Genomic DNA, 21912 nt, shown 5'->3' with positions numbered 1-21912 from the left:
ACCACTTTGTGTTGGTCTATCACATAAAATCCCAATAAAATACATTTACGTTTGTGGTTGTAACGTGACAAAATGTGGAAAAGTTCGAGGGGTATGAAAACTTTTGCAAGCCACTGTATCTCCAATCTATGGCTAAATAAGTTGTTCCATGGAACTGGTCAATGGGCAGTAAAACATTGGCTTTATCAAATATTGAGCTTCTTTGAAATCATCAGGGCAGAGGCCAGGGCCCCATCATTTCTGGGATTTGAAGCACGGTTAAATAATCTTGACAGGATTAAATGTCTGGCAAGTCTTGTCATGCCGCTTAACAAATTGTGGGGAGACAAGCAAAGTATGACATATGAATTACTTAACAACTCCCTTAACTACAAAGTGTAGTGATGAACCATTAATTAAAACAATTTTCCAAATCCAACAAACTTCTGAAGAATATTAAGAGTGCAAATAATATGACAAAATGCAATTAAAATGAACATTAATTCTAACTCAATGTCTCCGCTTCTCAATGTTGAATATAAATCAGGACTGAAACTTCAGTAATCACTAAAGGCAGTTGAAGTATTAATTTTGACTCAGTGAATGTATTCTTAATCAGAGGGAGCAGTCCAAGGGCCATTTAAAATACTGAGGATTTAATCTAGGCTGGCACACAGTGCTGAGAATCCATTGTATTGTTGGAATTGTTTCAGTTGAGACCTGGCACCAGTTGTTTGCTCTCTCCAGTGGTCACAAATTAAACTATAAAAAACAAACATGGTGTTCTAACCTATAATTACTTCTCAACTAACTTCATTGAAATAATTATCTATTTATCCATTTAACACAAGTGTAACTAAATATCAAAAGCACTTCATTGACTGAGGAGCAGTATCAAGATTAAAAAAGTGTTGTAAATATATGATTTAAAATATGAACTGGAAATGTTGGAAATACTCAGGCAGCATCTTTAGTAAGAGAAAAATATAATTACTATTTCAGATGTTTCAGATTGGTGACTCTTCAATATCACTGACCTGAATTTGTAACCCTTCTGTAACACTGTTCCAGGTGTCAACTTCTCTACATCTGCGAGACCAAGCGCAAGCTCGGCGATCGTTTCGCTGAACACCTCCGCTCAGACAGTTTTCACCTGATCTCCCGGTTGCTCAGCACTTCAACTCCCCCTCCCATTCCCAATCTGACCTTTCTGTCCTGGGCCGCCTCCACTGTCAGAGTGGGGCCCAGCGCAACTTGGAGGAACAGCGCCTCATATTTCGCTTGGGTAGTTTATACCCCAGAGGTATGAATATTGACTTCTCTAATTTCGGATAGCCCTTGCTTTCTCTCTCTCCATCCCCTCCCCCTTCCCAGTTCTCCCACTAGTCTTACTGTCTCCGACTACATTCTATCTTTGTCCTGCCCCCTCCCGATATCAGTCTGAAGAAGTCTTGACCCGAAAAGTCGTCCATTCTTTCTCTCCAGAGACGCCGCCTAACCCGCTGAGTTACTCCTGCATTTTGTATCTACCTTCTGAAACCCTTCTACAGATATCAGCCATAGAGCACAGAAAATGGCTCCTTGGTCCACCACATCAATTGACTGTTGCATCCATACAGCTCATGCATTTTCAAAATTTCAGGTTCATAGCATCTGGTGGTTTTGCTTGCAAAGAACTAACTTTTCTTCCTGAAGATATTTCTACAAGTCAGTTCTCACTGCCAAACCCCACCTTCCAGAAGACAATAATTACATGCTTCATCATATTTCCTGGCTGTTTATAGTGAAGCCATGCAACTGCAAAGCAACGTGGAGGGAGGTACACAATCCATGAGCAAGGCTCTCTGCTTATTTCAGGTTTAATTTGATTTCCATCCATCAAATGAATGGTATCATGCATAAGCCGCAATTTCAAAAGGCTGTTTCTTGACTTTTCACACGTGTACAGTAAATCCACACTTGAGCTTAAAAGCCACGAGTAAGATCCATTGAAGACATGGGTATCACCATGGTACACCATCGCATTCCAATAAATTAATGCCCTAACAAAAATGCACCTGAGTAACTCATCCACTACCTCACCCACATGCACCACAATTTAAGTATAACGTTGGGAAGTGGTATAGAAATTTTGTCTTTCAGAATCAATTTACCATTCTTATTCAAAACAAATTTTCATAAATTAACTAATGGCCCAAAACATCCAAAGTAGATATTCAAAATAAAGAGCTCACAAAAAGTTGAAATCAACTCTCGGGATTACACCTTAGGCAGCAAATTCTTGTCCTAAAAATCGTCCTTGTGCGAGTCGGCCCAAATCCACAGAGGGGTTGCATTTACTCAATATCATTTAGTTGCATTTATATTACTATAAAGCTTCATTGAAGGTCTGAGTAGCACGAGTCATGCAGATTTAATTTCTGGATACAATATGATTGGGAAGAGAGACTGGGTAGCAATGGACAGGTAGAAGACCATAGCCTTTTCTCCAATGCCATTCAGTAACTTCCTGGAAAGTGAAAGCATATTTTGATGTTTTGGGTGGATACATTAGAATCCAGCAGTGGAATCCTCCAGGTTCTAATATCCTAGTAAGACTCACGCATGAAGAATGGATGAAACATCTAGGTGTTCGACTGACAGGGTCAAGAAGAAAATTGTAACTTTTTTTGAAGAAGCTACTGCAGGATTGGAGAGGACAACAAAACAAAATAAAAAGGAGCCCATGGAACAAATGTTTTTCTGTGTATTAGCAGTTTCATCATGTAGACTTTACTTTATAATTTTTATATAAAGTGATTAAAGCACTCAATCCATTCCTGCCATTTCAATGAGATTTCATCTCAATTCAGACATATATTATTTTGAATAACTATAATGATAGCAAATCCTACGTTCAACATCTTTTGAGTTTCATGAAGAATCAAATTTGTGTACTGAGAATGAGCAAAGAATGTATGTTCATCAAATGAATAAGCAAATGACTGGCCTACAGTTCTTTGTAGGGAATCATCTTGGTTCTAAAATGTACTGCAAATTAAGATGTGCAATTGTTTAAGCAGGAGCCACAAAACGCAATAATGGCCTAAATAATTGGCCCATTTTAACATTCAGTATACTGTAAGATACCAGAATAATATATGAATTTGTAATTAAGGCCCTGTCATAGCAAGCCATCTCAATGCAGTAATTTCTTTCATCATAATTTCAGAACAGTCCATTTTCACATTGCCTGTTGTGCCAGCGAAGATGAGGGCAGGTGATACACTGTAGTTACTTGGGAAACGTTTGTCATTATTTATTTCTTGACGATTTGGATGACGTCCTCATGCTCCATTATGTGAGTCAGTCCCACTCTTTGAGGACTGTACTTCGTACTTGTACCCTGGAATCAAAGACAAAACAGGAATCATAGATTTATAGAGAATGTATAAAGTCTGTGAGTCACGGAAGACTATTTTAGCTTATTGCCTACAGGTCAATTAAAAAACTACAGAGTGGTCCCACCTTTCAGCCCTTGACCCAGAGCAGTGAAGATCAAAGTTCTTCATGTATTCATCCTAATCATTTCCAGTAATGGGGTTCTCCCTTGTTTCAACGAAAACAACTCAAGGCCATTCAATCTTTCTTCATAATTAGAATTTTATATCCTGAAAATACCGTTGTAAATCTTCCTTACACCCTCTCTTGTGCAATCACATGCGCTCTGTGCGTGTGATTGCAAAAGAGCTTTAACTAGCACTATACACAGTTGTAAAATAATGGCATGCACTGCTCTTATATTACAAGCCTCAGCAAATAATGGAAAGCATCTTGTATTATTTTCTAAGCACTGTATTGACTGTCCTATTATATTAAAGAATCTGCAGAAATACTTCTCAAGGCTCTGTTTCTCTACATCTCTCAATATCATCACTTTGTTTTTATTCCCCTGCTGCAACTCCCTACAAGCATTGCCTAACAATTCTCTGAATTAAATTCCATTAACACATTTCTGTGCAGATCATTGTCTTCCCACAGTCTGAAGCTCAGTTAGTGTATATGTCTATTTTTTGTTTCATCTACAAACTTCTTTGTCACTCTCAAGTCATTCTAAGACGTAAAAATAAAGTATTATTGAATCCTTCGGAGCCCTTCTGGAAGGGATCATCAGCCATGATCACAATGAATGGCGGTGCTGGTTTGAAGGGCCGAATGGCCTCCTTCTCCACCTATTTTCTATGTTTCTATGGAAACAGCCTTCTAGTTACAAAGCAACCATTAACCATTACAACTTGCTTCTGACACTGGGCCAATTAAAAATAAAAGCAATCAGGCGGCATAAAAAGAGGAAGGAATAATTAAGTCAAACTTACTAACTAGATGGAATACTCGGTTAAGAAAAGAAAGAGATTTCACAGACACTGGGTTGGAAGTTGTCGTCAGGATAGATCCAGCAAAGATGGAGAAACTGGGAGAATAAAGTCGTGGCAGGAACTGGATGGTGTAATTGTAATCTGTGATTCTGCTGCCTTATGGTGAACTATTTCAGATCTAAGCAATTCTTCATTATCAATGCAAAGTAAAATGCCAATATACGTACCCAGACTAGAGCGTACTTGAACTGGTTTGCTAAGGTTCTGTGAATTCGATGGCACTGCAGTTGGGAAACGAGGATTAAACATTTAGTATCGCACATATTGTTATGCTTACCACACAGATTGCTTTGTGTCCATTTCTTTTTGTACCTTCCCAAGTTAAAAATCATGCAAGTTACAAACCAAAACATTAAACCTCTGCTCCAGTCTACAACTAGTGGATAAAAAGAAAAACTGAAATTATCATTATTAATAAAGCTTATTTTACTAAAGTCTCAATTTTTGCTTCCCAGATATGAAATCGAATGGTATTCCGTTCACCACATAAGTTTATATGCTAGTATTTCAGAAATTGTGAGATATTTTTGAAATGTAAACTCCCTGGAAGCAGAAAAAAACAGCTTGTTCTTACCACATGTTCAACTGAGGCCGATCTTCTCATAATAATAGCACCGAAAAAATCTGGTCTTTCTGTCAAAATAAAACTCTGCATTATAAATATATGCACACAAATTTAAATCACAAGCAATGAATCAGTACTGAATATTCTTCTACCTCCTCTCTTCTTTGTGTAGATGCAGATTAATGCAAGGTATTCCCATAACATTTCAAGCAGATAATCCAAATTAAGCTTCAACTCACAGCTAGAAAAGACAAATTAGATATAATTATAAACACCCAGGCAAACACAAGAATAAAAAAAAAAGCTAGATAGGACTTCCTGACTAGATTTTATTTCTCATCTGCAGAAGGCCAAAGTGCTGAAATAAATAGTAAAGTGGCATAACCTGATGGCTTCACATGGAGAGATGAAGCAAAACAATGTCCCAAAGATGGACACAAAATGCTGGTGTAACTCAGCGGGACAGGCAGCATCTCTGGATAGAAGGAATGGGTGACGTTTTCGGTCGAGACCCTTTTTCAAACTGAGTCAGGGGAGAGCGAGACACAGAAATAAGGAGGGGTAAGGTGCGAAAACAACACACCAAAAGAGATAACGGTCAAGGAGAATGTAGAATAGATCATTGTTAGCGAGGAGAAGATGACAACAAAGCAAACAGAGATAAAATATAATTGGGAACAGTCATATATGTCTGAATTGTTATTTAATCAGAGGCTATAAAATGTTTCCCAAAGATTTGAGAACAGAGAACAGAGACAACCGTTTAGTATCCTTAAGCTTGTTCCACCAATTAATGACATCACGACTAATCCCTACCTTAACTTCATCACCATTGGTTCCCTGATCTTTAATATTCTTACCAGATAAAAATCTCTCAATCTCAGTGTGGATGCTTTTAACTGATTTCCAGATTAATTTGAAGGGAAGGCGGTGATGAAATGAATATAAATCCCTGCATGATCTGCCAAACAATTAATATTTATCGGTTTTGGATTCCTCATCAGAGGAAGTAATTCATCGATCAACTACTTTTATAACCTTAGAATACCCCAATCATAGAAACATAGAAAATAGGTGCAGGAGTAGGCCATTCGGCCCTTCGAACCTGCACCGCCATTCAATATGATCATGGCTGATCATCCAACTCAGTATCCTGTACCTGCCTTCTCTCCATACCCTCTGATCCCTTTAGCCACAAGGGCCACATCTAACTCCCTCTTAAATATAGCCAATGAACTGGCCTCAACTACCTTCTGTGGCAGAGAGTTCCAGAGATTCACCACTCTCTGGGTGAAAAATGTTTTTCTCATCTCGGTCCTAAAGGATTTCCCCTTTATCCTTAAACTGTGACCCCTTGTCCCGGACTTCCCCAACATCGGGAACAATCTTCCTGCATCTAGCCTGTCCAACCCCTTAAGAATTTTGTACGTTTCTATAAGATTCCCCCTCAATCTTCTAAATTCTAGTGAGTACAAGCCGAGTCTATCCAGTCTTTCTTCATATGAAAGTCCTGACATTCCAGGAATCAGTCTGGTGAACCTTCTCTGTACAATCATATTGTTTCCACTCTGTCAACTATATTTATAACCTTACAATACCTCATTGATATTCACAATTTCCGTATTCACTGGAATACAAGCCTGGTGTGACCAACTTGTACCTATAATTTCACCTCCTTTATCATTCTGATGAATTTTTTGCTTAAACTAATAACCTTTCCGAAGACCCATCTCACTACCTGGCATTTCTGCCTTTGATCCATCCCCCCACTACAGTCTCACTGGTCCTCCATGTCCAAACATCGGACGATGATACCTCAATGATAGACACATGGAACTGCTGATGCTGGTTTATAGAAAAAAGACACAAATTACTAGAATAACTCAGCAGAGTAAGTTCAATTTTATTGGGATCTCAGCAGCACACTAGTCAGTTCCTACCCCTTGATTGCCCTGACAACCTTTCATAGAAGACAAAGGCGGCTGCTGTTCTGTCAAGATAGGCAAGGTATGTTTTTTATTAATAATATAATTTTTTTTTCATGTCTTCGATAAAGGACAAAAACTAAAAATTACCAAAGTAACGTAAATGATCTAAATAAATATTGAACAATTAATAACATAAATTTTATTTTAAAAATTAATATATTTACAAACCAAGAATAACATTGAAATAAAATAATTTAGAAATGCATAATTTTCCAAGCCAACAATCCCCATTGAGATTTTTGGGGTCTCTGATCTATAACCACATCCTGCCTTGGCTTGGGATCAGATTCCCAGCAAAATCACACCAAAACTGAAGTCTACCACAGGAAGCTGAGTGCGAGATGCCACAGCATTTGTCGACTAGCAACTCATAAAACTTCTAAAATGTCCAGGACTTACCTGCATGGGAATAGCTAACTGCCAGCAGTTTAAACAATTTGACCCAATACTTATTCGCAAGGTACAGTGTGCATGACTCAGTGAGACCTAACCAGTAAAAGGCATGGGGTCCCGATCCGAAAAGTTACCCACCCATGCACTCCAGGGTTGCTGCCTGACCCACTGAGTTACTCCGGCACTTTGTGTCTTTTTTCTACATATCCAAATATTTCTCAATCACGCTGATCAAGTGCACAATGAGCAGTGGAAGAGAGAAAAGCAGCAATTGTATCCCTCATCCTTCCTGTTCAAAATGGCTACATAATTTAAAAAAAATAAGGGAATGTGAAATTTTGTGGTAAATCTACTGTCCTGATGTTTTCCAATTCACAATTCACATGTATCTGCGAAATACTTACATCACGGATACTGCTTTGGGTTTCAACCAAACACTGCCATGTTTAAACCATTCAGGAAAACCTACAATTCTGCTCAGATGCATTCATGAGAGTTCTTTCTACAACAGTCACATTTAGCACATGTACACTCCATGATGTTGAACAGGAATTTCACTTAATTTATTTCTTTGGGGTAATTTAGAGATGCACTGCAAATTAAAGTTAATTAAACAGAAGCTGGGTGCGTAGCTGACACAATTCTTGAATTGATTAGTAGGACTGGATGTTACAATCCCTGTATTCACTACAATTGACATTCTTGGGTATGACCACTAGGTGAATTTGCTAACAATCAGACACATCTTCAGTTGTGTACCTCAACGTCACTGGGTGTTTCGGCCTTTTATCACAAGCCACCCCCAGTCGAAGCAGGCCCACCGCAGGTTGATCAGACCTGGGTGTGTGTCTTATTATAAACGTAGAGAATGCTGGAAATATTCAGGTCTGTATATCAGTTGAAAATGGGAGCATTTCCACAGAGCTCAAGTCAAGTTGAGTTTATTGTCCGAGGCGTGGTGAGATATAGGTACGATGTAAATCTTGCTTACAGTAGCATCTTAGGCACGTAGACGCAGACAACATACATAAACATTGATACATAAATTCCGCAAGAGAGTGAAAAGAAAATGCAAAAACAAGACACTAGTGCAAAACACAATTAGAATACAAGTCCACGGCAGTGCAAGAGGTGTGTAGTGTTCCGTTGCTGTGGTTGGATAAGGGTTGAGCAGGTTGGTTCAGAAACCCAATAGCTACAGGAAATTAACAGTTCCTGAACCTGGTAGTGTGCGACTTTAGGCCTTTGTACCTCTTGTCCGATGATAACAGTGAGTAGAGGACGCGGCCCAGGCGGTAGGGATCCCTGATGGTGGATGTAACCTTCCTCGTGTAGATTTTTCAATGGTTGGGAGGGCTGTGCCCACAGTGGATCTGAGATATAACACTCTCTACAGCATCTTGCGTTCCTGGGCATTGGAATCGCTGTACCAAACCATGATGCAACTCATCAGGTTACTATCTACATCTAAAATGTTAATGGCTAGGAATTTGAAGCTGCAATTCTCTCCACCGCTGACCCATCAATGAAAGTCGGCACATGGTCTCTCAACTCTGTATTCCCAGCACTTCCATTTTCATTGTCATACTCAGTGCAGCAGTCCAGTCAGCAGGTTAGTAAACATGTTTTATTTCTGTAATCAGCACACTAACTACACAGTTGAAATGAAGGCAGATAAACATTTAATAGTGCAGATAAGGCTTACCTAATGACAACACTGTGTGGTTGCCGGGCCAAACGGTCTACCTCCTCCAAGGGGATCTGATCAACTTTATTGTATACCTGTTTAACAAGCCATGGAAAAAAAAGTAACGTTCTGAACATTATTATCAAAAACATGGAAATATATTTTTAAATTACAGGTAAATAATTATATTATCTCAAGTGAGTACTTTGCCTTTTTTTTTTAAACAGAAAACAGATTATTTCCCATGTAACTGTAGAGAAATCTTAATTATTATATATTTTGGATTAGTTTGTCTATGTGCAGAGATTCTATGACACAACAGGGCGAGCACTGATTGGGTTTTGGGTTTTAGATAAACTATTCTTGAAAAAATATTTTGAATAAAGATACATAACTAAACTGAGCATCTAACAACAGCCCCTCAAAACTATAATAACCTTTTCCCCAAAGTAAGTTATGCTGTTCCTTTCATGACAGCAGCAGCAAGAAGGCAAGCAAAGTCAATGCAGTGAAGAAGCAGACAACAGTCTGAAGAAGGGTCTCAACCCGAAACGTCATCTGTTCCTTGTCTCCAGAGATGCTGCCTGTCCCGCTGAGTTATTCCAGCTTTTTGTGTCTATCTCCTATTTCTTATGTTCTACAGATAGTCACAAAATGCCTGAGTAACTCAGCACAAAATGCCTGAGTAACTCAGCAGGTCAGGAGAAAATGGATAGGTGTTGTATCGAGTTGGGGCCCTGCTTCAGACTGAAAACCTTTAAGTCTGAAACTTTAAATCAAAGTCTGAAGAAGGGATCCGACCCAAAACCATCACCTGTACCTTTTCTTCAGAGATGCTACCTAAGCCACTGAGTTACCATTTTGTGTCTATGTGGTATAAACCAGAATCTGCAGTTCATTTTAATTACATCTAATGTTCTTTACTGTATTTCACCCATTCTCATATTTTACAGACACGCAAAGGCACATATTGTACACCGGATGCATTGGAACATTGTCATTCTTCAATCACGTTTTTTTTAATTTTCACATCACCTTCTTTGTCCAGTGGTTAAATATATATAAAAGAACATTCTGCTTAAATACTGCCAAATAAAGAGTGCTGGAGTTTAACTTACATAAAGACATGGCATGTGAACTCTGTTTCCAACTATTACATCTATAAATTCATCAGGAGTTGCGTCTTCCCTGAAAAGAACTTCTGCATTGAAGATTTCTGGGATGGAAAATATTAAGGACCAAATAAACCTTGTCATTTTCGATGAAACAGTTGAAGCCAATAAGTACAATGAGTCAATGACCCTGCAAATATTTGACTGAAGCCTACTAACGTGCAAATTGGAGTCCCACACCAGTTGGAACAAATGGAGAGTCCTTGCAAATCACCTATTCACAATATTTGGGGGGAGGGACAGCGAAGGAAATCTGGAATTTCCAAAGAACAAACAGAACGTTGTAATGGAATGCTTTATTGTCACGTGTGACTAGGCACAGTGAAATTCTTTGCTTGCTTACCCAATGTATACAAATGTTTCCAGCATAACAAAGGATACTGTATTCGTGCAAGATGAGCTGTACTAACTTTTCAGAACATTGAGTCAACATAACTGTCGAGTTGAATGAGATTCCACCACCTTTCTTGGGCTGAAAAACAAATACAGCCAAATTGTAAAAGCTTAGACATATAACATTACTGCAAATAATTAAAACCGTTGAAGTGCACAATACAATTTGACCGGCTATGGCAACTGCTCTGATCTTGACCAAATCCGCATGCCTCACCTTGTAATAAATGTTGGGTTTGGGCTTGTTTAATCGAATTCCTACAGACTCCAACTCCTTCTCCAGTAAATTCCTGACATAAAAATAGGAAGTAGTTTAAGATTATTATTTTTACTCACACCTTTCACAATTGGAGCCCCCTCCCTCCTCTCCTCCTCACCAAGTATATCTTGAAATGTAGTTACTATTGCGAGGAAACAGCCTCCAACAGTTATAATTTCTGTTCAACTCAATTGTCAAATTCAATACAGATTTCATATAAATATAGCTCATATAGCGGATGCACCTTAAGAACGGAGTTTTATACAGTTAATGTAAAAAAAAACAAAGGCTATGTCATTGAACATCAATGAAAATAGAGATGTTAGAATTTATAGTTAAACCAGTCACTGCCAGAGGAAACATTTAGTGTTGTATTACACCATGGAGGTTAAATAAAGTTCCCAAAAACCAAATATCCAAACTCAATTAAAGTAACAATTAAGATACTTCACTGGAATGAATATCTTAACCATTAATCTATCTTTTCAAACAACATACTATTATTTCCAACATTTATTTTAATTTTGGAAGAACTGATAATATCTTGAATGCTTCCATGCTACACACCTTTGGACATCACCCTTTGTTGCATCCAGCATCATTATTACAACATCTGATGTCCTAGCTACTGCAATCACCTGGCGTCCACGCCCTTTACCTGCAAAGATTATCAAAACGTTTTAGCAAAAATTCCACATATAAACTGCTGAGAAAAAGTGAATTACGAATTTCATTAATTATTTTATTTGTAGACAAATGTGGGTGTCTTTGAATGAGTGACTGAAGTTCCAGCATTTAGTCCGAGCAACGATGCAGAGCTAATGACAACCTGAAGGAGCACCTGTAGGTTGCATGTCTGTGGGTGTCCTTATCTTTCTTGGTGTTGACCACTATGGGCTTAAGAAATGCTGCTGGCCTAGGTGAGTAACTACAGTGTGTTTTGTGGATAGTATAATCCATAACTACTATTCGGACAGTGGAGGGTATGGATGTTTTGGGTGGTTAATGGACTATCAATCAAATATGCTGTTTTGTCAGGTTTAGTGAGTTGTTGGAGCTGCATCACATCTACATCTAGATCGCAGATGAGTTTTAATGGAGATGGAGGGAATGTAACCACGTACCACTGAATATCAAGGGCAGGTGGTTTGTCTCTTTTGTTGGATGCTGATTGCCTTGAAGTATTTAATAGAGGTAGAAACATTTTTGAAAGAGACTGATATCCCTGGGGTAGACAAAAAAAGCTGGAGTAACTCAACAGGACAGGCAGCATCTCTGAAGAGAAGGAATGGGTGACGTTTCGGGTCGAGACCCTTCTTCAGACTCATGTCAGGGGGGTGGGCAGTACAGAGATAAAATACAATACAATACCGTTTATTTGTCATTTGAACCTCACATGAAGTTCAAACAAAATTTGGTTTCTGCAGTCATACTAGGAATGAACCAAGACACACACCAACACAATTTACACAAGCATCCATCACAGTGAATCTCCACCTCACTGTGATGGAAGGCAAAGTCTTGTCTCTCCCCTGCTCTCCATTCCTCTCCCGAAGTCAAAGTCAAAGCCCCCCGCGGGGAATCGGAGACAGTAAAACTGGTAGGAGAATTGGAGAGAGAGGTAAAGCAAGGGCTACTTGAAGTTAGAGGTCAATGTTCTACCTTTGATTTAAACCAGCATCTGCAGTTCTTTCCTACACGAGATCCCTGGGAATCTGGCAAAGCAGCTGAGGAAGATTGAGCCCAGGACAATGCCCTGAGGAACTCATGTAACAATGTCTGGGGCTGAAATAATTAATTGCCACAACCACGTAATCTTCCTTGATGCAAAGTTTGGTTCTAACTACCAGAGTACCCGAACAAAATACTAAGTACTGGAGGAATTCAGCGGGTCAGGCTGCCTCTGGGAAGGAATAGACAATTGATGTTTCGGGTCGGGACCCCTTCGGACTTCAGACTGCAGTATTTTCCACTTAATGCCTGGTGACCAGTTTTACCAGGGCTTCATGAAGCCACACTCAATAAAATGCTGCCTTGATATTAATAGCATTCATCTTCACCTAACTTTTGGAGTTCAGTCTGAGAAGGCAAGAAGCCAAGGGGTCAGAGCAAAAACCTAACTGATGCGCAAGTTACTGGTGTGAAAGTGTTGCTGGATAGCACTGTCGAGAGCACCTTCCACCTGCTTGCTGACGATTTACAGTAGAATGACTAGGCAGTATAAGCTGGGTTGGATTTGTTCCTCTTTCTGTGAATAGTACATATCTAGACAATTATTCCCATTGTCAGATGGATGTCAGGGTCATAACTGTACTGGGCCACCCTGGCTAGTTGCACAGCGAGTTCTGGACCACCTGATTTCAGCAGTATATATTGAATGGAATCTATCAGTCTGAAGAAGGGTCTCGACCCGAAACGTCACCCATTCCTTCTCTCCAGAGATGCTGCCTGTCCCGCCGAGTTACTCCAGCTTTTTGTGTCTATCTTCGGTTTAATCCAGCATCTGCAGTTCCTTGTTACACAGTTCAACTCTCTTTCCTCCAATACCAAAATACAGTGCAAAGTTGTGAATAGAACATTGAACAATGGTTTTATGACAGCAGTCCAACAGTCACAATTTTCTGAATGAGTGATAACAAATATTTCAATTCAACAATGACATGTACAAACCTTGTGACGCTCCTTCAATGATACCAGGCAGATCCAGAAGCTGAATGTTAGCACCTTTATACTGGATTACAAAAGGAAAACATGTTCAGTTATTTTGTCCCAGGTTTTTAAGCAACTAAAAATCTGCTTACAATAGTTTCATTGTGTTGGTGTTGTGCGAAGTGATCGCTAAGCCTGCGCTTGGTCTCACCGAGGTTGATCATACGCCGAATAATCCAACCACATTTTTGTTTGGAAGTGGAAAGAAATAATAGAAATTGCATTCATTGCAATGTGTTAAAAGAGTTGAGATGCTGTATTATAATTTTGCTGCATGTCATTGTGGTATATATCATGGCTTGATTGGTGAATATGTTTAGTTTGTGACTTTATTTGAAGCAGAAATAATATGTAAATGCTTCATTGAGCATCATTCCGACTGGTAACTACGCACTTCGTCCGAGCACATTATCGCACGCTTCATGCAAGCCGTCTTAAATGACCACCTAATCTGTCATTTGGCAACCTAAAAAGCTGCCTAGGTTGCCCGGCTGGAAACAGTGAAAAAAAGTGAGAGCCCTGCTTCAGATACAATTTTTAGTCTTCTAAATAAATCATGGAGCTATAAACACTCTGTTCAAAAGATATAGAGGGGAAAGGTTGGTGAAAAATGGAAAGAACTACTTTTCATTTCAAAGATCGACAATTAGGTGCAAATTACGTGTCAGTTTTTTTTAAATAACAGCAGATAGGGGAAACAGCGAGAGAAGGGATAAATAACTACTCAATACCTGAAGGGGAATATTATGAGCCGATAATGGCAGTTTGGTCATTTTAAAAAGGAAGCGTGATTTAATCTCAGCAGATGAGCTCTATGGACAAATGAGGTTTGAACCTTAAAAGTACCCTCAATTGGTTGGAAATCAATTGCATTGTGTGGTATGCATTCTTGAGTCAAGGATATACAAAGTCAAGTGACAGCAACACATTCAATCAACTATGCATCCTAATCACAACACATACATGATGATATATCGTTGATTAATCTTACATCAGAATAATTCACCACAGATAAAGAGTTCTAAAATAACAACACGAGTTGACCTCTGGAACTACTCAACATGTCAGCTAGTCTCTCTGAAGAAAACATCTTGATGAAAGATCAAATTAACTGAAATGTTAATGGTTTTCTTTCAACAGATTCTTCCTAAGCTCTCATGTCAATCCTACAATTTTGCACATTAGTCATATTCCCTGCATCTGCAATGCTTTTTGTTTATTAAAGCAAAAAATGCCTTACCTCTATGACACCTGGAATACAGGTAAGGGTCGTAAATTCATATGAAGCTGCTTCACTTGCAGTGGAAGTCATCAAACTCAAAAACGTAGACTGAAAGACAAACATGAGGCACAACTTAGTTTAGTTTAATTTATTGTCATGAAAAACTTTTATTGCGTGCTAACCAGTCAACAAAAAGAAAATACATGACTACAATCAAGCCAGTCACAGTGTGCAGATACATGATAACGGGAAACACGTCCAGTGTAAGGTAAAGTCCAATTAAAGATAGTTCGAGGGTCTTCAATGAGGCAGAGAGTAGCTCAGGACTGCTCTAGTTATTGGTAGGATGGTTCAATTGCCTGATAACAGCTGGAAAGAACCTGTCCCTGAATCTGGAGATGTGCGTTTTTACATTTCTATACCTCTTGCCTGATGGGAGTGGGGGAAGAGGGAGTGGCCAGGGTGCGACTCGTCCTTGATTATGCTGGTGGCCTTGCCAAGGCAGCGAGAGGTGTAAATGGAGTCAATAGAAGGGGGGTTAGTTTGTGTGATGGTACAGGCTGCGTCCCAAATTCTCAAATCCAAGTCCAAAATAAGGTACAAATGAGAAACTGACTAAAGAACACCTTAGTGTTTAAGAAAGAACTGCAGATGCTGGAAAAACCAAAGGTAGACAAAAATGCTGGAGAAACTCAATGGGTGAGGCAGCATCTATGGAGCGAAGGAATAGGCAACGTTTCAGGTCGAGACCGTTCTTCAGACTGATGTCGGGGGGAGGCAGGAAAAAGAAAGAAAGAGGCTGAGACAGTAGGCGTGTGGGAGAGATGGGATGGGGAGGAGAAGGAGAGAGAAAGCAAGGACTACCTGAAATTGGAGAAGTTATTTTTCAGAACAACATAGAATTCTTATGAATTAAAAATTTAGTTTTTCTTTCTTACACTCAAGTATCTCATGGGTCTTGAGTTGATTTCCCCAAACAAGCAAAAGGAACCTTGGGTCCTGTTTATCAGACAACCTCCATTTCTATTGCATCTTATTACCCTGGCAAATATTTTAAGGTTCATACATAAGGAGCTATTTTGAAAATATTTAAAATCCATCTGAACTATAAGAAAGGGCTGGAAAGAATTTAATTTAGCACTTTTGATGCTCTGATAATTAAGAACCCGGCATGAGAATCACAACTTCTGACCCACAAAAAACGAGCATTGTCTAATATAACAATTTGAGATGTGTGTACAGCATTTAATGTGACCAAGAATTATAGCAAAGCCTTTATGTTCTGATACTCTGGAGGCAGGTGAAATTGTAATCGGGAAAATAAATCTACATCTGAGTGGCAGAGCAATTTAAAAGGAGAATTAAAGTGAAAATGCTTCTGTTCAAAGATTTTGGGTATGAGCATTCATCGAATGGTTTGCACATTTAAGATGTTAACTGAACTATTAACCATTTTCACCATTTTTACATGAGTGGTAGTTCAGTTAACATCTTAAATTTGTAAACCATTTAATGAATGCTAATGCTCAAAAACATTATTCTATTTTCTCACCAATTCTGTATTACTATGTTAGTCCACAGAAATAGCATTGTCATTAAAGAGAAATGGACAATAGACAATAAGTGCAGGAGTAAGCCATTCGGCCCTTCGAGCCAGCACCGCCATTCAATGTGATCATGGCTGATCATCCCCAATCAGTACCCCGTACCTGCCTTCTCCCCATATCTCCTGACTCCGCTATCTTTAAGTGCACTATCTAGCTCTCTCTTGAAAGTATCCAGAGAACCGGCCTCCGCCGCCCTCTGAGGCAGAGAATTCCACAGACTCACAACTCTTTGTGTGAAAAAGTGTTGAAAGGCAAAGAACTGTTGAAAGTGTTGAAAGAAAAGGATCTGTTCTTACCTTACCCACAGAAGGGAATCCAATCAATGCTACCCGGGCATCTCCTGATTTCATCACATCAAAGCCCTCTCCTTTGGATCCAGCAGATTTTGGGGGTTCCAACAATTGTGCTCTGTACTTTGCAAGTTTTGCTTTTAACAAGCCTAAATGATACTCAGTGGCTGTAAAATAACAATCACACAAACATTAGTCTCCCAGTGTGCTGTCTTCTGGCTTACTTATCATACTGATCAATCATTCTCTGAGATTATTGGGGAACATTGGCCATAAAAGGCATAAAACCATAAAATACAGCCTAATACATTACTTGCAATGGAGAACAAATCACTTAAGGGCATTTCATGTAAAATACACTTACAGCTTCCACTCAAATTGTTCTAACTACCACTCCCAGTGGTGAATCTGTAAATGCTATCCATCACCCCAACATTATGCAGCTGAAAAAATTCCCTCCAGATCCAGCACGTTTACAATTAAGAAAACCATAGATTATATGATCATCTCGGTAGAAATCAAGGACTAGGCATGATAATAATGCTGGATACACAGTAATATGTGGTTTCCATTAAATAGATACATCTATGGTCTTGTATTTGTCATAGTATATATATGTAGACACTGCATCATTACCTGTGAACCTGTAAGGTCCACCCAAGACTCCAGCTGCACTGGCGAAGTCGGCTGGTGTGTGCGGCCACAGCACTTGAATGTTTCAAGGACATTCCTGCTATAGAGTGCAGCATAAGTTCACCAGGTTAATTCCCGGGATGGCGAGACTGACATGGAAAGAATGGATCGACTGGGCTTATATTCATGGAATTTCGAAGGATGAGAGGGTATCTTATTGAAACATATAAAATTCTTAAGGGATTGGACAGGCTAGATGCAGTTAAAATGTTCCCGTGTTGGGGGAGTCCAGACCAGGGGTCATAGTTTAAGAATACGGGGAAGGCCATTTAGGACAGAGATGAGGAAAAACTTTTTCACCCAGAGAGCCAATTCACTGGATGTTTTCAAGAGAGAGTTAGATCTAGCCCTTAGGGCTAACAGAATCAAGGGATTATGGGGAGAAAGCAAGAATGGGGTACTGATTTGGGATGTTCAGCCATGATCATATTGAATGGTAGTGCTGGCTCGAAGGGCCGAATGGCCTATTCCTGCACCTATTTTCTATGTTTCTATGTTTACCATGGACGTCCAATCGTTTTACACCTCCATCCCCCACTAGGAAGGTCTCAAGACTCTCTGGTGCTGCCTTGAACGGAGAACCAATCAATTTCCCTCTACTAACACTCTCCTCTGCCTGGTACATCTTGATCTCACCCTCATCAAATTTTCTTTGACTCCTCTCACTTCCCGTAAGTTAAAGATATAGTCATGGGCATTCACATGGCCCCCTGCTATGCCTGCCTTTTTGTTAGTTACATCAAACAGTTCTTGTTCCAAATGTACACTGGCACCACCCCCCAACTCTTTCTCTGCTGCATCTCTGACTGCATCGGGGGTGCCATCTGCATCTGTACAGAAATTGTTGATTTAATTAACTTTGCCACTAACTTCCACCCTGCCCTCAAATTCTATTGGACTATCTCCCCTTTATTGGACACTCTCCCCTTTATTGATCTCTGTCACCATCACAGGGGACAGGCTATTGATCTCAAGGAGGTGTGGAACAGGTACATTTATGAATAATCTATGAGGTGAAAGTTAACTGAATACAATTTTATGGATGCAGTGGGGGAGGAATATAAATTGTAGGATATGGTGGCGGGTTACTGAATGTGGTGCCAGAGGAGGAAGGACAATGAACAAAAACTATTTGTGGACCGATGGGTTACTGAACACAGCATCTGGACTTATGAGTGCTAATGAGTATATAGGATGAAAATAGATTGTGAATAGAGTGGTGGGGTATTGAACATACAACCTGCATAGAGAATTTTGCTGTGGAATCTAAAAGATGCAGAGCTGTTCTAATAAACACAGGACGGAATAACCATCTACAGGGAATATTAGTAAAGAATGTGTCGGAAAGAACTGTAGATGTTGGTTTAAATCGAAGGTAGACAGAACATGCTGGAGTAACTCAGCGGGACAGGCAGCACATCTCTGGAGAGAAGGAATGGGTGACGTTTCGGGTCTGAAGATTAATAAAGAACGTTTGGTATAATGTAGAGGTAATTAAAACGATCTATGGGGGCAAGGGTAAGAGAATGATATTTATAGAAAGTTCATGGCAGATATTGTCAATGTACAAGAAATAGCATGCAAGGTTACTGAACAATCTAGAGGATGCAGGGAGGATATTAAATAAACAAAATTAGTTAAATTTAGCAGATATTAATGAGCTCGATTTATACAAGACTTTAATAAACACCATCTAAAAGCATTGGGTGGAGAGGTGCAGGGTGAGTTCGTGGACACAATGTGTGGTGCGCAACTTGGGTTAATGAAGACAATCCACTGAATTAAAGTGTTAGGTAAATCAATATGGGGAGGGGACAAAGTAAATGTGCGTCCCATAGTGGGTGGTTTATCAATGGTCAATGGCACTATGTATAGAACACAGGGTCAATGGGCACCTTTTCTACGGCATAGGAGAGGGGGTTAACATGACAGGGACTGGGATCGGTGGGCACATTGTTCAGCTGCATATTCTAATGGCATGGGGAGCGGACAGGCATGGGGGAGAGGTCCATAACCATATAACAATTACAGCACGGAAACAGGCCATCTCGACCCTTCTAGTCCGTGCCGAACACATAATCTCCCCTAGTCCCATATACCTGCGCTCAGACCATAACCCTCCATTCCCTTACCATCCATATAACTATCCAATTTATTTTTAAATGATAAAAACGAACCTGCCTCCACCACCTTCACTGGAAGCTCATTCCACAGCTACCACTCTCTGAGTAAAGAAGTTCCCCCTCATGTTACCCCTAAACTTCAGTCCCTTAATTCTCATGTCATGCCCCCCTTGTTTGAATCTTCCCTACTCTCAGTGGGAAAAGCTTTCCCACGTCAACTCTGTCTATCCCTCTCATCATTTTAAAAACCTCTATCAAGTCCCCCCCTTAACCTTCTGCGCTCCAAAGAATAAAGCCCTAACTTGTTCAACCTTTCTCTGTAACTTAGTTGCTGAAACCCAGGCAACATTCTAGTAAATCTCCTCTGTACTCATAGTTTGTTGACATCCATCCTATAATTAGGCGACCAAAATTGTACACCATACTCCAGAATTGGCCTCACCAATGCCTTGTACAATTTTAACATTACATCCCAACTTCTATACTCAAATGGGCACTTGGGCAATGGGAGGACCATCATGGGGCAAGGGGCAATTGGCATTGTGTGGGGGGGGGGAGGGGGGATTGATGGGCACATGGTGCAGGGCACGGGGGTTCAATGGGCACATTGTGCAGGGTACAGGGTGAGGTTCAAGGGGCAAATTGTGCAGGTTACAGTGGGGGGGGGGGGGGGGGGGGGGGGTTCAATGTGCACATGGAGCAAGATACAGTGGGATTTAATGGGCACATGGGGCTAGGTACAGAGGATTTAAAGTGCACATTGTTCTGGGCTCAAAAACAATGCCCAGGGTTCAATGGGCAAATTATGTAGGGCACAGGGAGTTCAATGGGGGACATGGTGCAGAGCACGGGGTTTCAATGGGGAAATTGTGCAGGTACAGGGTGAGGTTCAATGGGTAGAGTGTGCAGGGCAGGCACATGACGGTTCAATTGACACATTATTGGGGATACAGAGGATGCAATGTGCGCATTGTGTTGGGCACAGGGGCTTCAATGGGGACATGGTGCAGAGGCACGCCGGGGGGGTGGGCAAGATAGACACATTGGACAGGAATCGTGCAGGGCACGGGGGGGAGAGGAATCAACGGGCACCATTGACATGAATCGAGGGAACCAATGAACGAGGATAAGCTTTAGGTTATTTCCCAGGCGCCAACCTTTGTTTTTCTGGGTCCGTGCGATTTCTTTCTCGATCTCGGAGATTTTCTCCAGGATCCCCATGGTTTCGCCTTTGAATCCAGGAGAAAATTCGCAAAAAAGTTGTCGCAAATTCTGGAAAGTTCCCACACCGGATCCGGAATCCAGCGGAATTGCACCAGAGGAATAAGAGTCCGGCTTCCCTTCGGTGTCGTCGTTAGTTCCGTTCCTCATCTGCTGCTGCTGCATTGTCGAATTATTCTTATCCTTTCATCCATTTCACATTGTTTAATCTCCTTGTCACCTTTATGTTTACATTATATTTTCTTTACTTAAATGTTTCTTGTCAAATTTCTCTGCCCCTTTAATTGGTTCTCTTTATTTTATTTTGTATTGACATTTTTATGGAATAGATAAAAAACTTTTATTTTTTCTGGAAACATGGGGAAATTGTTGTATTTGTGGCATAGATCACGAGGGAACACGAGTTAAAAAGCAAAGACAAATGGTTTCCAAATATTTCCCATAAATGCCATTTAAAATAACTGAGAGCAAGAATGCAGGATAGTTCTAGCATTATATATTTGTATCTCTGCAATGAATTGGCTGAATTCAGTTATATAGGGTTTGGATAATCTATCATTTCAAATGGACTAGTATTGTTGGTGGTGTAAATACCTAATTGGCAGCCTGCAGGCAGGAAGAAGTGTCCTGTAGATATACAGGTAAATGGGGCACAAGGAAATAGAGATGTTGGATCTTGATCATAAACAAAATAGTGGAATAGTAAATAATGGAGTAACTCAGTGGCAGCATCTAAGGAGGAAATGGACGCCTGATGTTTCAGGTCAGAACTCTTCAGATTTCTTTGGAGTAGTTTATTTATATCTGGGTCTGAAAGTTATTTTCATTCCCTGCCTCCTTTTCTTTTCCAGTGGCAAGTCAGAGAGACAAACAGCATTGAAAGATCAAATTGGATGTTTTATCTTAAATGCAGAGCTGCCAACATTGGGTGAGAGTTGGGAGTGAGAAATTTGCGAGAGACCAAGCCCGAGGGAGGAGGGTGCCCCCTCCCATTGGTACGGAACATTTGCATTTTTCAGCTTGAAATTGTGCAATATGGTGCATACTGTAGCGAGTCTTATAACTTACACTTGAATGCAATATATATGCTTTAATTGGATTGGAGCGTTTTTGAAAGGGTGGAGGCTGTGCGATCACTGATCACTGGCCTTGGGGGTACCCGGTGAGGGAGTGGAGCAACTGAGTGGGGAGACGGT

General features: G+C 40.1%; 1 protein-coding gene across 2 annotated transcripts; it reads right to left on the bottom strand.

Moving 5' to 3' along the window:
* Positions 1 to 1824: 1824 nt before the first annotated feature.
* Positions 1825 to 20831, bottom strand: drg2 (developmentally regulated GTP binding protein 2). Of its 2 annotated transcripts, none has more exons than XM_055651236.1 (13): positions 20653 to 20831; positions 16686 to 16846; positions 14801 to 14890; positions 13522 to 13582; positions 11419 to 11509; positions 10810 to 10882; positions 10581 to 10671; positions 10146 to 10243; positions 9046 to 9122; positions 5112 to 5200; positions 4969 to 5027; positions 4562 to 4615; positions 1825 to 3364 (listed from the first exon to the last, which is right to left on the bottom strand). In XM_055651236.1, the coding sequence occupies exons 1-13, from the start codon at positions 20714 to 20716 to the stop codon at positions 3278 to 3280; spliced, it is 1095 nt and encodes a 364-aa protein (XP_055507211.1). In that variant the 5' UTR covers positions 20717 to 20831; the 3' UTR covers positions 1825 to 3277. The 2 variants fall into 2 exon arrangements, with proteins under 2 accessions (XP_055507211.1, XP_055507212.1); XM_055651237.1 differs by lacking the exon at positions 20653 to 20831 and adding an exon at positions 17316 to 17432.
* Positions 20832 to 21912: the final 1081 nt, after the last annotated feature.

The sequence above is a fragment of the Leucoraja erinacea genome, chromosome 20 (genome assembly GCF_028641065.1).
Source record: "Leucoraja erinacea ecotype New England chromosome 20, Leri_hhj_1, whole genome shotgun sequence".
Taxonomy (NCBI): Eukaryota; Metazoa; Chordata; class Chondrichthyes; order Rajiformes; family Rajidae; genus Leucoraja; species Leucoraja erinaceus.
This window is presented reverse-complemented; position numbering and strand designations above follow the sequence as displayed.